The following is a 13,342-nucleotide window of genomic DNA, read 5'->3' as shown; positions in this document are numbered from 1 at the left end:
GTTTGAGCTGTGCTTCTGTTGCTGCTGAGACACGGCAAACAAATAACAACACGGGACAGGAGCCCTGCTCTGGGAATAATAATGAGCATATTGCTCTGAGGTGATCGTGATCATAAAGACAGACCTGGAGTTATTCTAGTGACTGTACCTCGGTATAAAAAAACAAAACTTAATGCCAAAAAAAAAAACTACAAGAAAATTCAATGTTATAAACTTTTATTTAAAGCATTGTAGAAAAAAAACACGACTATAGAGCTTGTGAGGAACATGGCACCTAATGCCCGTTGGGTCTCTTCTCTGACTGCGGCCGCTGAGCTCTTACATAACGTAGTCAGCTTGTTAAGTGCTGGTGTACTGCAGCATCAGCAGTTGCACTACTCATTCAAGACTGAGGCTGCACATGAAGATGTCATTCAGCATTCTCAAAATATCCGCAAGTAATTTCATCCCGGGGCCTCATCGGCTTTGCTCACTGCGTGTACAGAAAAAGGGCCCCTTGTTCCGTCATCGCGGCAGCTCTCCAGCCACAGCAGCTGTTACAGCAGAGGGAAAGTGGACACCGTTCAGGCTGAGCAGACTACAAACGTCCCGTAAGCTCATGTGCAGCGCCGAAGGATCGCAAAGGTGTCGTACATCGTCGGATGCGTTTGACAGCCGAAGGAGAAGGGCAGCCCTGGTAAACAGGCCGCACAGGGTGCCGTGGAAACGGGGGTCCGTGAGGAGCGCCAGCCAGGCCGGGGTCAACGTCTCCGCTGATGAGAATAAATATTCGCATTGTAACACAGACAATTTTGAATATGCCGCAGCGTGTTACGTATTTATCAAAGCCATTCTTATATTCATGTTAATGGGATACCTGGCTGGAGCTCTTTGCAGACTTCAAGGCTGTCCAGAACCTGTGCAGCACTCTCCTCTGCCCATGCACTCAGCCTCTGTGCCACAGCAGAGGATTCACAGCATTTTCCAGCCATCTGCAGCAGGTAAGGCAGCACATGTGCAGAGATCACAGAGGGCTCTGCAAACACGTTGGCCTCATCCTGCTCGTACAGACTGGAGCCCCTGAATGAGAGAGCAATAATAACAGTTCAACGACAAGCAATCAAGGCTGCTCCGTTTGCACAAGTGTATTGATTCAGCGAGGTCACAAACCCCGTCTCTGAAGCCTCCCTCAGCACAGATCTGAGGTCAGGCTGGGGAAGGTGACACAGCAGCACCTCCAGTGTGCCAGGAGTATCCCAGCATTCCTCCAGCAGCAGGTCCAGCAGGAGCGGCAAAGCCCGGTTAACCTGCATAAGGTAGACGCTCCTTTGGCTTTCTCCTTCTCTCACATGGTGCAGCATGGAAGCGAAACGGGCCGCTTTCATCCTCACCTGCTGGCTTTGGTCCTGCAGCAAGTAAAGGCCTGTGTCGATCGACCTAAACCGAGAAGATTCAACATTTTTCATTTGTCTTCATCAGAGAGGATAATTTGATTGACAACACTGTTTGACTTCCTTCACACCTGATGGTGACGGCAGGCAGAGGGCTGTGGCTCATTAGAGGAACTCCAGCCACACACAGAGCTTCAGCGCACGCCATCCTGAGCACTTCAGGGGCGTCTGGGGATCGCTGGCATTCCAAGGTGCTACACCAGCGCTGGAACACGGATATCTTTAGACTGATTTACACAACGATAAGAAGGAAGTCGGAGCTGCAGGTTGAAATGTTCCAGTACAGTATGGGACTCTATACTGCAGTAAAGGCAATAAAACATGTAAAAACCTGGAGCCTGAAGCCTGGGAAAGCAGCAGACTAGCAGCATACAGAGCCTGGGATAGAAACTCTGGCCCCCCTCGCTGGTCCTCCAAGTCCCCAAGCAACAAATCCAGACACTCAAGTCGAACTGCCTCCTCCAGTGGGGCCGACTGAGGAAGATGTTGGGGCAAAGTAGAATCTCCTCCGGCCATCACTGCTACCAGGGCTGCGAGGAAGGTCCTGCGGTACTCCACACTGACGCTCAACAATGCTTCCCTCAGGTTTGACTGGAGATGAAGAGCATTAGTAGAGTCCTTTTAATCTACTTGCCAAACGATCAGAATATACCCTGACCGGCTCGCACGTCATATAAGAGATGTACAATTTGACATCTGTTGTCAGCATCACTGCATATCACACTAATGTAGAGAATTGTGCTTTTTGTTAATTAATGCGATTACAATATTTGGACTATTTAAGTGGTTTCCTCAACAAAACACTAACAACTTTACATGTAACATTATTATTGTAAAACTAAAATCAGATGCATGGAAACAGGATGCTCTAGTCCCACTAAATGACGTAATAAATAATTAGGCCACTTTTCCGATGGCATTATATTTAAGCTTCACAGATTTTCCTCACATTGTGCTGTAAGAAGGTTGTTGTTATACTGAAAGCTGTTAGACTGGTTTTTGGAACGGTTGTTTTCTTCATGCTGAAATCTACGGAGCAGATCATGCCTCACCTGCAACACCCTCTGGATCACCTCTTTCAACCCGGTCTGCTGCGAGCCCCGCCCATCCACCACCCACGTAACCAGTGAGAGCCTCAGATCAGGGCTTGATGCAGAGAAGTTGTCCCAGATTTGACATGCACACGTTAGATCTGCACATAGAAATTGGATGGCTTGTTGATGGAAGGATGACAACCCGAGCTGCGGAGGAGGTGACAAGAGATAAAGCATTAGAAACAGAATATCTGCTTCCTGGTAGCCTTTTGGTTAAAAGCCCCTGAAAACGTAGTGGGATCCTACTGTACATGAATGCACCACTTTCTGACAAAGTTGGAACAGTTTTGTACGGAGCCCCCAAAAGGTCACAGTGATGTTTTTTTCCCTCTAAAGTACTTTTGTGTACTTTATTATCCCACACTGGGAAATTAGTTTGGTCCAGTGCTACAGACACGAGGTCACCTTAAAGTCCTCTGTAAAATCAATAGCATAAAACGTAATAAGACCACAACACATTCATAATAAAACACATTTGATCATGTCTTTGAGGCGTCTTTGAGGCTATTTGTCCCACCTCTCGTCCACTGTGATTAGACAGCCGAGTAAAAAGTAAAAAGACAGCGACAAGCGCAGCGTTTTACCCAAAGTTGCAGCGTTTTACCAGAAAGAAGCGCCAAATATGTAGTGTTCAGCGCAGAATAGATGCCCAGCTCCTCTTCATGCCGTTTGTAGCATAGTGTAAATAAATACACGGCCCCCATCGCAAATCAGTTTTAAAAATGGTGGCCTCAAGAAAAAATGCTTTGGTGGATACGGCCCCTACAACTCTGCTAATCTGCTTCATCAGGACATGTCTATGTGTTTTTTTTTGTAAAATGCTGATTAAGATTAAAGGCGACGTGTACGGTGTAAATGCAACATCCACGGTTCCCCATGTTTCCCGTCTCTCTATGTATATCTACACCATAAATAAATGGCTGAACTGTCCCCCTAGAAAAACAATGTCTATCTTTTTATATATGCGAGTGTGTCAGCATGCGTGTCCCTCACCTGAAGCTCCTGTCGAGGTGTTTGGAGGTCACGCATGAGCATGTAGCTGAGCTTTGACAGGTAGGTCTCACGGCAGAGTCTTCTTAGCGAGTCTGCCACTCCGAGGTAGGCCGCTCTCACCAGGGGGCAGCGTTGAGCTTCAGTCGCCAGCCACACCGAGGCCTCCACCCTGCTCAGCACCTCGCACAGCTCAGCTGAAGGGTCGCTGGGTATCAAAACACAGCGGGATTTCAAAAGACAGTGTCTGCTGATTGAATACAGCTGGCCTTTTAAAAGCCTGAAAGTGTCAGATGAAAGAGTAAACATCTCTTTTTAGTCTCACCTGACTGTGCAGAGAGCTCTCTGCAGAGTAGCTTTGATCTGCAGCAGCTGTCCGTGGAGCCGGTTGTGACAGAAGCGCTCGTGTGGACGGGGCAGTTGAGCCGCCAGTTTGATGAGGATGTCCATGTACTCTGAGGGGGGAGTCATGGCAACCAAAGCCTTGGAGGCCATCGCTCTCACACTGTAAATAGGACTGGCAGACAGCTGGAGCAAAGGAGGCAGGAAGTCTGACAAAGCTCTGGTGGAGAAGTCAGAGAAGACATCACGGAGTTATATGATTGTCAGGGTGGAGATTCATAAATGTACACAAGTCCCTCCCCACTGCTTTGTATGAACACAGTATACAATGCTAACCTATTCAACTTGAATAGGTTCCTTTAATAATTAAAGGAATGTTGCAGCAGTTTGGGAAATACACTTATTTGCGTTAATTGAAGTGTCTGTCCGCAGGTAACAAAATCCGCTCACTAACTAAAACGTTGTACAGTATTTTGTTGCCGTTTGTTGGTCGTTTAATCTCTACAACAGAAGTGTAGAAATTACAATTCACCATTTTACTGGAGTCACGTGCTGGACCGTTTGTTGGCTGGGAGCGATTACCAATTTAGTTTGGTCGAGCAAAACGAGATGGATGCGTTAATATAATGTGATGGATTTAGTTACTTTTGGACAGAGCCAGGCTAGTTGTTTCCAGGCTTTATGCTAAGCTAAGACAACCAGCTGCTGGTTCCAGCTACGTATTCATTGAACAGATATGAGAGGGATATTGATCTTCTTATAGTAGCCATGGCAAGAAAGCAAATAAAAACATAGATAAAAACCACTGCTGTAGAGAATTATAGTAGTAAACCTGACTAAACCGTCAAGAGAGAAGTAAACAGTAATCACTCTGTTGAGTCTTGGACACCAGGCTGAAGTTGGGCTAACAGAGTGAGGACAGGGAAGAGCGAGGGTTGGAGGTGAAGCTTGGCCTCATTGGGTGGACCCTGGAGGTCTTGAGCTGCCCCTCTCAGCTCGCCCAGGAGGAAGGGCTGAAGCGCAGGGTAGTGGAAGAAGAAGGCAAGGGGGGACATGCCGTGCTGGGTGGGGCCCCCCTCCTCACTGCTGGGCCGCTGGCCGAGCATTCGCGAGCACAGAGAACCTGGAAACAGATTGTATTTACGGTAGTATCAGGGGTATTATTCCCAGCTGAACCAAATAGTGGATTAATGAACTATTTTGATAATCGATCCATTTTTTCAACCCTCAAAAAAAAAGAATCACTGGTTCCAGAACCTACAATTTAATTATTCGCAAGATAGTAAATGATCTAAAATACCATTTTATAGGATGAACGATTAACCAATTTATCGAGAAAATAATAAATCCTTTTATGTTATGAATATGAACTAGAAGTAATTGTGTCTTACTGTAAAGTTGCAGAGCAGCGTTCCTCATGGCCCAGCAGGGAGAACTGAGCAGAGCGAGTGACAAGATGGCTACAGCAGGGGCGAACTGAAGGACAGCTACTCCCAGACCAGAACCACGAACCAGGGCCTGCAGAGTGTGAACCGCACACACCTGTAAAGGGAAAGCACGATTATGTGACCACATCTGTCTTTGTGGTTTTAAAGACCAATATGCTCATTCTTGATGCTGCGTCCACACAGACCTGTGGCAGGTCCAGCGTTTGGTCCCAGTTCTCGGGTAGAGGGGTTTTGGCTGTCTCCAGTAAGGTTTGCATGCTGTGGGATAACAGTGGTCTTGCTTTACTGGCCTCCTCCGCTGACACAACACACAGGATGAGCATAGGCAGCCCTGCAGCCCGCCGGGTCACCGAGGTAGAGCGAGGGGACCGCACGACCTGCAAGCCCTGAGAAGGGACAGGAGAGGAACTAGATCTGTAAGCCAGTAGTCCAGGACTCCATTTATTAAGGAGGAATACATTCAAGAATGTATGGCCACTCACTAGTTTCAGCATGTGGGCCGGTATATCACTAAGCTCTGGATCATTGCTGCTCAACAGAGAGGCACAGAACTTGGTGAAGCCGGCACAGCATCCCTCTACTGCCCCCTGGTGAAGAGAAATGCGTCTTTCAGAAAGGAACATGACAGTTGAGGTGATTCAGACTCAATGCCTCTAAATGGATTTTTTTTTTAAACGTACCCAGTGACGGCATTTGAGAAGAATATAAGTGAACACTTTTGATGCTCTCGTTAGATCCTCTTTTGTTAGAAGGCACTTGCTGAGTTTGGATTCAGTGAGAATTTTCTCCACCAGAGAACCTAAAAGGATTCCTACTTCCTGAAAAGAAAACATGAAAGCAAGTCGTTTGGAGAAAAAGTACACATGCAGCAAATATGCGAAGCTGAAAAGGTATGTTTTTGCCATCGCCCTAAGTGTTGGGGTATCCAACTATGCATTTTAAATGGTGCATCTGGTTCTGTTTTACCTTGAGGGAGACCCAGCAGCAGGTGAGAACGAGGTTGTGCTCCTCAGATAGCAGGACACACTCCTCCCCATCCCCTTGGCCTCCTCCGGACTCTTGGGCTATAAGAGAGCTGATGGCGTTTCCCATTTCACAAAAAGAAGGGGGGGCATCTAGGAGAGGAGAGAGCGATTTACTGTGTGGTGAATCTGAAATAGAGTGTACTTTATCCCCCCCAAAAAAACCTCTTTATTCCGCCATTACCCTTTTCAGTGGCACACGTATCCCGGTCTCCGTACAGCACACCCAGCAGCAGCAGAGACATGTTCTCCAGCAGGACCAGCACCTCAACGGTCAGACTGTAGTCAAGCGTGTCATACACACTGCTGGGTGCCTCAAGCAAACACCTCTGGAGGGCAATTAAAACACCTGGAACATAGTTCAATTTAAAGAACTGAGCAACATCTTCAGGGCTAAACCTCATTTGTGGTAGATGCCAGAGTTGTTCATCTGAACGCTCACCATGTATTGGCTTGGTTCTGGCAGCAAGCATCATGTCAGCCTTGGCTGTCAGATAATGCTCCTCCAACTCCTTCACCAGGAATCTGACCATGCAGGAGGCCTTGTGGTCACTCCCACCGCTGACAGCGATGTTACCGTTCAACCCGCAGCCCTCTGGCTGCTCTTGTGATCTACAAGTAGAGCAACCGATTAACCCTCGCATCTAAGGCAGGTGTAATTCCGTATGAAGGTATGTAGGAGGCAAGGCTTACTTCTGAAGGAGGACCTTCGCCATCAGCGCTCCCATCTGAGCCTCCTGCACCCGAGGACTGCACAGAAGCTGTCTGGTTCGCATGAGAAGCACTGCGGCGATGTCATCTGGGAAACTGGGTGGGAAAAACCTCACCAATAAACCAGCTGAGAGCTCCCGAATCTGTAAAAGAAAAGAAGAAAAACAACCCTTATCCATGCTCTAAAGATATTCTTCAACTTCATTCTTTGATTTGAACAATATGAGAACTCTACCTCATTTGTAGAATCTTCTAAACAGCTGATGAGGACCAGCTGTTTCGTCCTGCAGACAAAATCCCAGTGTCCTCTTTGTCTGGCGCAGTTAATAAGAGACCCCATATTCACTGCAAAAATGCCAAAATAATATAAAACAATAGAAAGTTAACATTTGACAGGAATTAAGCATACTATAGCACCATATAGTAGTTCAAAGAAAAATGAGCTTTTTTGACCCTTTTCCAACCACAGTTTACCTGGAGGTTGTCCCTTCCTCTTGTCTGGGCTCCAGGTGTCTGTGCAGGTCTCCAGCACTGCAGAAAGCAACAGCAACGCAGTCTTCTTCCTCTGATAACTGTGTCCTGGGGCCAGATAGCTGTATGGAAGTTGACCCAACCATTCAACAAAACCTACACCATATACAAAAAGGGAAAATAGACAAAATAATGAAAAGGTTTACAGAAAAAAAGACTTGTATCACAAACAATGCCACAAAGGCAGATAGAATTACCCTGCATGCAAAGTGGCCTTATCTGTTAACCGTCTCCTGATATGACTTGTAATTTGAGTGAGCATCAGTAAGGAATATAGAGAAGCATACCTTTAGTTGAAACATTCAGTATCGACGTTTAAGAAGTTTAAAACAACCTACGAATACAGCATGATGAATCTATATCCGTCTATTTTTGTGAGTATAAAACAGCAGCTGTCAGTTGTCTCACCTATTCCCTGCTCCAGTACGTCTTGTGCCCTCTTTGAGTGAGCGGCTTTCTTTTTGCCTTTCTGTCCTCTGACATGTGCCAAGCAACCGTCTCTAATACGAACCAGGAACCTCTTCACTCCAGCCTGAAAATGTTGTCGAAAAGACGAAGACTCACAGTTTAGGTTCTGAGGAATAAACACTCTCATTATTGACATCTCCTCTGGGGTTGGGGTGTCTATGGTCTTTGGGCTGCAGCAGAGGAGGTTTAGAGCAGCGAGACGGACTTTGTCATCTGCAGATCCCAGAGCTAGCTGGAGGGTTTCAAGGGTTGAGCTACGCTGCAGAGCCCAGGGAGAGCCTCCGGTTGCCGCTCGATAGGAGCTCACGATGCAGGCCCAGGCGTGGAGGTGGCCAGGGGCGAAAGGGTCCAGAGAGGCCAGCAGAGGGTCCACCGCAGAGGGGAAGACTTGAAAGGTGCAGGGTAATAAGTGTGTTGAGCTGTTGTTCTGTAGAAGTGTCACATCGGTCATCAGCGCCTCGTGAAGGACGGGCCGCCAACGCCTCGCCCACTGATCGGCCAGACCCAGCTCAGTGTGTGAGGCGTCGCACAGCTCTCGCCGCTGCTGCTGGATCAGACACCTGTAAAGCTCCGATCCACATGGTGACAGGTGATTGGTCGACAAGCACTTCAGGAGATGATTGGGTATTTCAGCATATTGATCCAGCACCTGATGGATGAAAGAAATGTTAAGATGTCATGAGCGCTACATTATAACATTATCACTGCGGTAATAACCCGTAATCCTCACCATGTCAGTACCCAGATATGGCAGCAAGGCACAAAGGCGATGATATTTGGCTTTGGACTCCCACGGTAGTTTGATTATTCGCTGAAGTAGAGTAAAATAAAGAGTCTTCTCTGTGTCACAAAACTGCTCACAGTCCATGTTGTAGAGGTCCAGCAGGAGACAAAAAGCGCTGCGCACAAACTCTGACACACCTTCCACCTGTCGACGCACAGCAAGACAGACGTCAGTGAGCGATCCCGGCAGTAATATGTCTTTAATGGCTGTTACTGTGGTACTCAAAATATTTCTTATTGAGAGCGAAGAACTTGGTTGTTGAACATATCGAACTTGTGAACACTTTACTTCTTTTGAGAGTTTTTTTTCCACCAGACAAAACTGCACTGTTTAGGAAATTCTTAGCATACTGTACTATATCCTGCCTTATCTGGAGGTCCATCGGGTTTACAAAGTCAAGTATTGTTCTTTTTTTGCAATAATAGAATGTTGTTACTTTGACTCACTGGGCTTTCTGCAGTGGTCCAGATGATGTCAATGAGCTGTTGCTGCAGGCTGCTGTTGTCAGGCAGAAGGCGAACGCCCGTCATCTCCAGGATGTCAGCCAGACATTCTTTAACTTTCTTCAGCCACAGAGTTAGTGCTGCAACAACGTGTCATATTTGAACAGGTGATCTTGCTATTTGAGCACATGAATAAAGAACCTGGACATAACTCACCTTCAAACGCAAAGATGTGGCAATCCAGCTTCTCCTCACACAAAGCATAGACCAGAGGAAACAAACCTTTCAGCAGTAAACACATCTGAAAAGAGGGAAATGATGGATTTGGTAATGAAAACAAGCACACCAGAAGTGAAACATGTTTTTGTTTTTTTTACCTGAGCTTTTACTTGATGTACTTGTGTGGCATCCACATGTGAACTGAGCAGGATGCTGGGTCGACAGCAGGTCAGGAGGCCCCTGCTCACAGCCAGCCTGTCCACTCCGTCTTCCCTGGCAGGGCAGCACTGCACCTGCAGAGCACCAACAGTCAGCAGCCAGGGCTCTGAGAAATCACAGCAATGAAAGCATTTCTGTCAGGAGTCTCTAGGCAATCACACTCAGCTGTATCATTTGTAGCATATATAGCTTTTATGTTATTTTGGATGTAGTTAAACAGAGAAATAAATGGGATACAAAGACCACGTCCATTTTCATTTTACCCACGAACCCGGGTCCTATTCCAAAATTGGCTTTGCTCATGCTATTTGTCCAGCAGTGGCGGTGTTTACCTACCTAAGTGAGAGACCTGTAGCAGACTCCAGGCAGCAGCTTCTCCAGCTCTGCTCTCTGGTGCGGTGTTGATCAGCATGGCCACAGCAGTGCCTGCCATAAGACAAGTGTCCCGGTTGCAGCACTGCAAGACAGGACACACCGACTGATAAGACGAAGCAAAGGTAAGAACAAAACAGGTATGTTAAGCTTTGAATAGGTGACTCTGAACTGATGAATTCATAAGAAACCTGTCCAAGTATAATGTCCATAAGAGCCTGGAGGATCTTCTGCACCGTCGGGCCGCTGTGCTCCTTTGTCCACACTAGAGGAGCAACTTCACCGGGCAACAGCTGGAAGATTTGCAAACACATCTGCAGAGATCACAGTTCCCAGGTCAGTAACAAAGATCACAAAACAAGTCTACGATGAATGCGACGGACTGCTTCACGAAGCACGCTGCTCTTCGTCTACCTTGACGGCAGTGTAACACAGCGGCCCATCTCTGAGGGATTCTTGTTGCAGTACAACCAGGAATAACTCTGACACTTTCTTCAGCAAAGACGGGAAAGACTCTCGCCACACCTCACGACCAACAGTGCTGTCTTCTAGGAACATACAGGCTGAAAAGAGGGTTTTTTTAAGAAGGAAAAAAAATACGTTGTTGAAACTTTACATACGAAATTTGTGACATGGTTATAAAACACATCATCTTTAGCCTACACCAACCTCCCTGCAGATCCTCAAAAGACAATACCTGAAAAGCAGATGAGGTAAAAAGTTATCTGCAGTGCCTTTATGCAAACATATGACAAGCACAAGTCAAGTGAGAGCTCTGTACCTGGTCAGCACGGACTATGGAGTGCAGACAGCGATGGGTTTCTCTAAAAACCAATTGGTGGTCCAGCTTTGCCAAATGTTGCAACATCTGTGAAGCAAATGTGAAGTTACAATGAGACTCCCGTTTAGTTTCAAGCATTGCACGGTGAACAGACATACTGTAGGGCTGACCTGGTCCACTTTACGACAGGCTGTGGAGATGTTGACCATCTGCAGCTGCATGGAGATGAGGAGTCTCACAAGAAGCAGGAGATGACCCTCCTCTAAAACATGAAGCTGAGCCTCTGACAACTGTCTCAGCAGCTGGACAGCCTCCTCTAAGCAGCGCTCCTTGCATCGTTTCCCACTACTCCTGTTTATGCAGGCATACTCATTCAGTCATCACAAATGATTTAAAAATGTGGTCAAACATGCTGAGGTTATGGGTACCAACCTGGAGGATTCAGACAGTTTATCAAAAAAGAGCCCGAGTGTTTGGCTGACATTTCCAGGTGCTTGATCCTCGGTGATCACACAGTTTTGCAGACTTGTCAGCAGGTCTTCAAACGACATAATTGTTTTATTAACTCCACTGTACAGACTTAAAAACAGTACGCTGGCACGCTAGTCACGTGACAAAACTCTTGTTCTACTATTGTTAAACCAGTGGTCATCGTATAATTACTGCAACATGCTGCCACCTAGAGGCAGGTTGGTAGTTTTGATATTTATTTTTTTGGTATAGGGTATTATTACATTTTCTTTCAGTAGTTAAATCAGATCATACAAACATTAAGATCACCCCATTCTGTTATGGGACACAGTCTCGCAGCCATTGTGCGGCCTTTGCTTTACAGGCGCTGGCTCTGTTATGACTGGACTCCCCCCACCTTTTTTATAATAATTGTATTTGTTGATAGGAGCACTGACATGCACAATTGTAAAAATCGAATCGAAAATAACATCTTCAATTGACAACATGACGACTTGGACCAGTAAGCTGTTTTCTTGTGCACAGTATTTAAAGGATTCTAACTATTGTGTGGCTGTAGCTGCATCTACTACTCCACACCAGATGGGGTCGCTGAAGAGCATTTACATATGCATTTGTTTCTCCTGTTTCCCCAGAAGAAGAACTTTTCTAGGCGGTGATTGGTTTAAAATCTGGGTTGCCAAGACATCGCTAACAGTTTACAAATATGTCGCCTTTATAATCTGACTTTAACCAAATGGCTAACGTGCTTGATATGTTCCTTTCCCGTGTATTCATTTCACGCCAAGTTACCTGTGTTATACTCTTCATCTCCTTGACTCACACGCAAAACACTGTCGGTAAGACCTTACTATATATAACGCTCTAAGCACAATTCATTCAGGTTTACATTAAAATAGCTAATGTTAACGTAACCTAACCACACCTAGCTAACGCTAGAAGTAGCCAAAAGCTAGAAGACAATCGTGCTTTAATGCGAGTAGTGTTACGCATTAAATCATTTTATGAAGCTAACATGTGAAGCAGTAAACAGAAATGTTGACGGTTTTTAAACAGTTTTCCAACCTTCACATCTTACTGCAACTGGACCAATTGTCACTGCCCTTCTGCTGGGACACACGTCGGACATTTCTCTGAATGTGAGATCAGTATCTCCATTTAATACAACAGGTAACGTTAAACGTTTAACGTTTCAGGGGCTGACAAAAACGAGAAGGAAGGCAAAGGTGTGGCTGCACTGTCATTGTGTAATGTTTGTTTGGCCAGATTTAGGTGGTTGGTTATGGTTTGTTTTCTTTTACAGGACACATTGGTTCTCCATCATGTAGAAGTGATTTAACTGAGTGGGTGCTCACAACGGAGCAGGTGGGAAAGGTGAGAAAAAGCTGTCCTTACAGTGAACTTTTCCATTATATTCACGGAAATTTAAATAATGCTTTAGTGAGGTGCAGTTAGACAGGGTTTAATCTAATACAAACCGCCAAACATGATTTTAATAGAGCTGATAGTGTGTCCATCCATTTTTCTTCATGTTTGTTTTATTTGGTGCCCCAGACCGCAGTTCGGGTTCAGCTGAGACTGGAAAGAAATCTGCGCTTGTGTGGTGATAATGAGACGGACACAGACTGCTGTCCAAAGCCCCTGTGTGTCCTGGAGACCCTTCAGGTGTCTGCCTGTGTGGGCGGCACACCTCAGGCCTCACTGCTGATCCAGGCCAAGATATATGCCCTGTTGGTTCCTGCGAATGCTGGATCTGGTGATTCAAATTAAACTTAACTCATTAATAATGGTCTTTCATACAGGATGTAAGCACTCGGAGAGTTCCACTTTTGGAATAGATCTAAATCTCCTATCCATTTCAGATAATAAAACAGTCATTCCAAACCAAGTGTACCAACCCCTGGGCTCTTGTCCCTGTGACCTCACATTCAGAGCTTGCGATGTACGCTGCTGCTGTGACAAGGTATTTACATCGATGCCATACTTTATTTTCACAAGAGAACAGTGCGTTTTTGAC

The 13,342-nt window shown here is 46.0% G+C and overlaps 2 protein-coding genes across 2 annotated transcripts in view; one reads left to right on the top strand and one right to left on the bottom strand.

Annotated features, from left to right (window-relative positions):
- Positions 1-199: 199 nt before the first annotated feature.
- On the bottom strand, positions 200-11,459 carry LOC142957204 (tRNA (32-2'-O)-methyltransferase regulator THADA). The gene is given in 33 exon segments (XM_076098829.1): positions 200-499; positions 502-576; positions 579-752; positions 857-1,059; positions 1,150-1,416; positions 1,502-1,657; positions 1,762-2,021; positions 2,483-2,671; positions 3,518-3,722; positions 3,840-4,076; positions 4,727-4,979; positions 5,248-5,398; positions 5,490-5,690; positions 5,787-5,891; positions 5,985-6,122; positions 6,271-6,419; positions 6,511-6,675; positions 6,769-6,938; positions 7,020-7,180; positions 7,273-7,382; positions 7,512-7,664; positions 7,977-8,685; positions 8,767-8,964; positions 9,267-9,403; positions 9,480-9,564; positions 9,641-9,807; positions 10,038-10,158; positions 10,265-10,387; positions 10,488-10,636; positions 10,743-10,770; positions 10,855-10,941; positions 11,025-11,205; positions 11,287-11,459. Coding segments are annotated over 33 exon segments (5,682 nt in total). The 5' UTR covers positions 11,406-11,459; the 3' UTR covers positions 200-443.
- A 449-nt stretch (positions 11,460-11,908) lies between these two features.
- Positions 11,909-13,342, top strand: part of tctn2 (tectonic family member 2) — a 5,038-nt gene continuing 3,604 nt past the window's right edge. The window contains exons 1-5 of the mRNA XM_076099067.1: positions 11,909-12,164; positions 12,382-12,495; positions 12,629-12,699; positions 12,880-13,081; positions 13,188-13,288. Coding sequence (XP_075955182.1) covers positions 12,062-12,164; positions 12,382-12,495; positions 12,629-12,699; positions 12,880-13,081; positions 13,188-13,288 — 591 coding nt within the window. The 5' untranslated portion in view covers positions 11,909-12,061. The remainder of the gene's footprint in view (positions 12,165-12,381; positions 12,496-12,628; positions 12,700-12,879; positions 13,082-13,187; positions 13,289-13,342) is intronic.

Source organism: Anarhichas minor, unplaced genomic scaffold (genome assembly GCF_050575085.1).
Source record: "Anarhichas minor isolate MPS153535 unplaced genomic scaffold, ASM5057508v1 ptg000025l, whole genome shotgun sequence".
In the NCBI taxonomy this organism is placed as follows: domain Eukaryota; kingdom Metazoa; phylum Chordata; class Actinopteri; order Perciformes; family Anarhichadidae; genus Anarhichas; species Anarhichas minor.
This window is presented reverse-complemented; position numbering and strand designations above follow the sequence as displayed.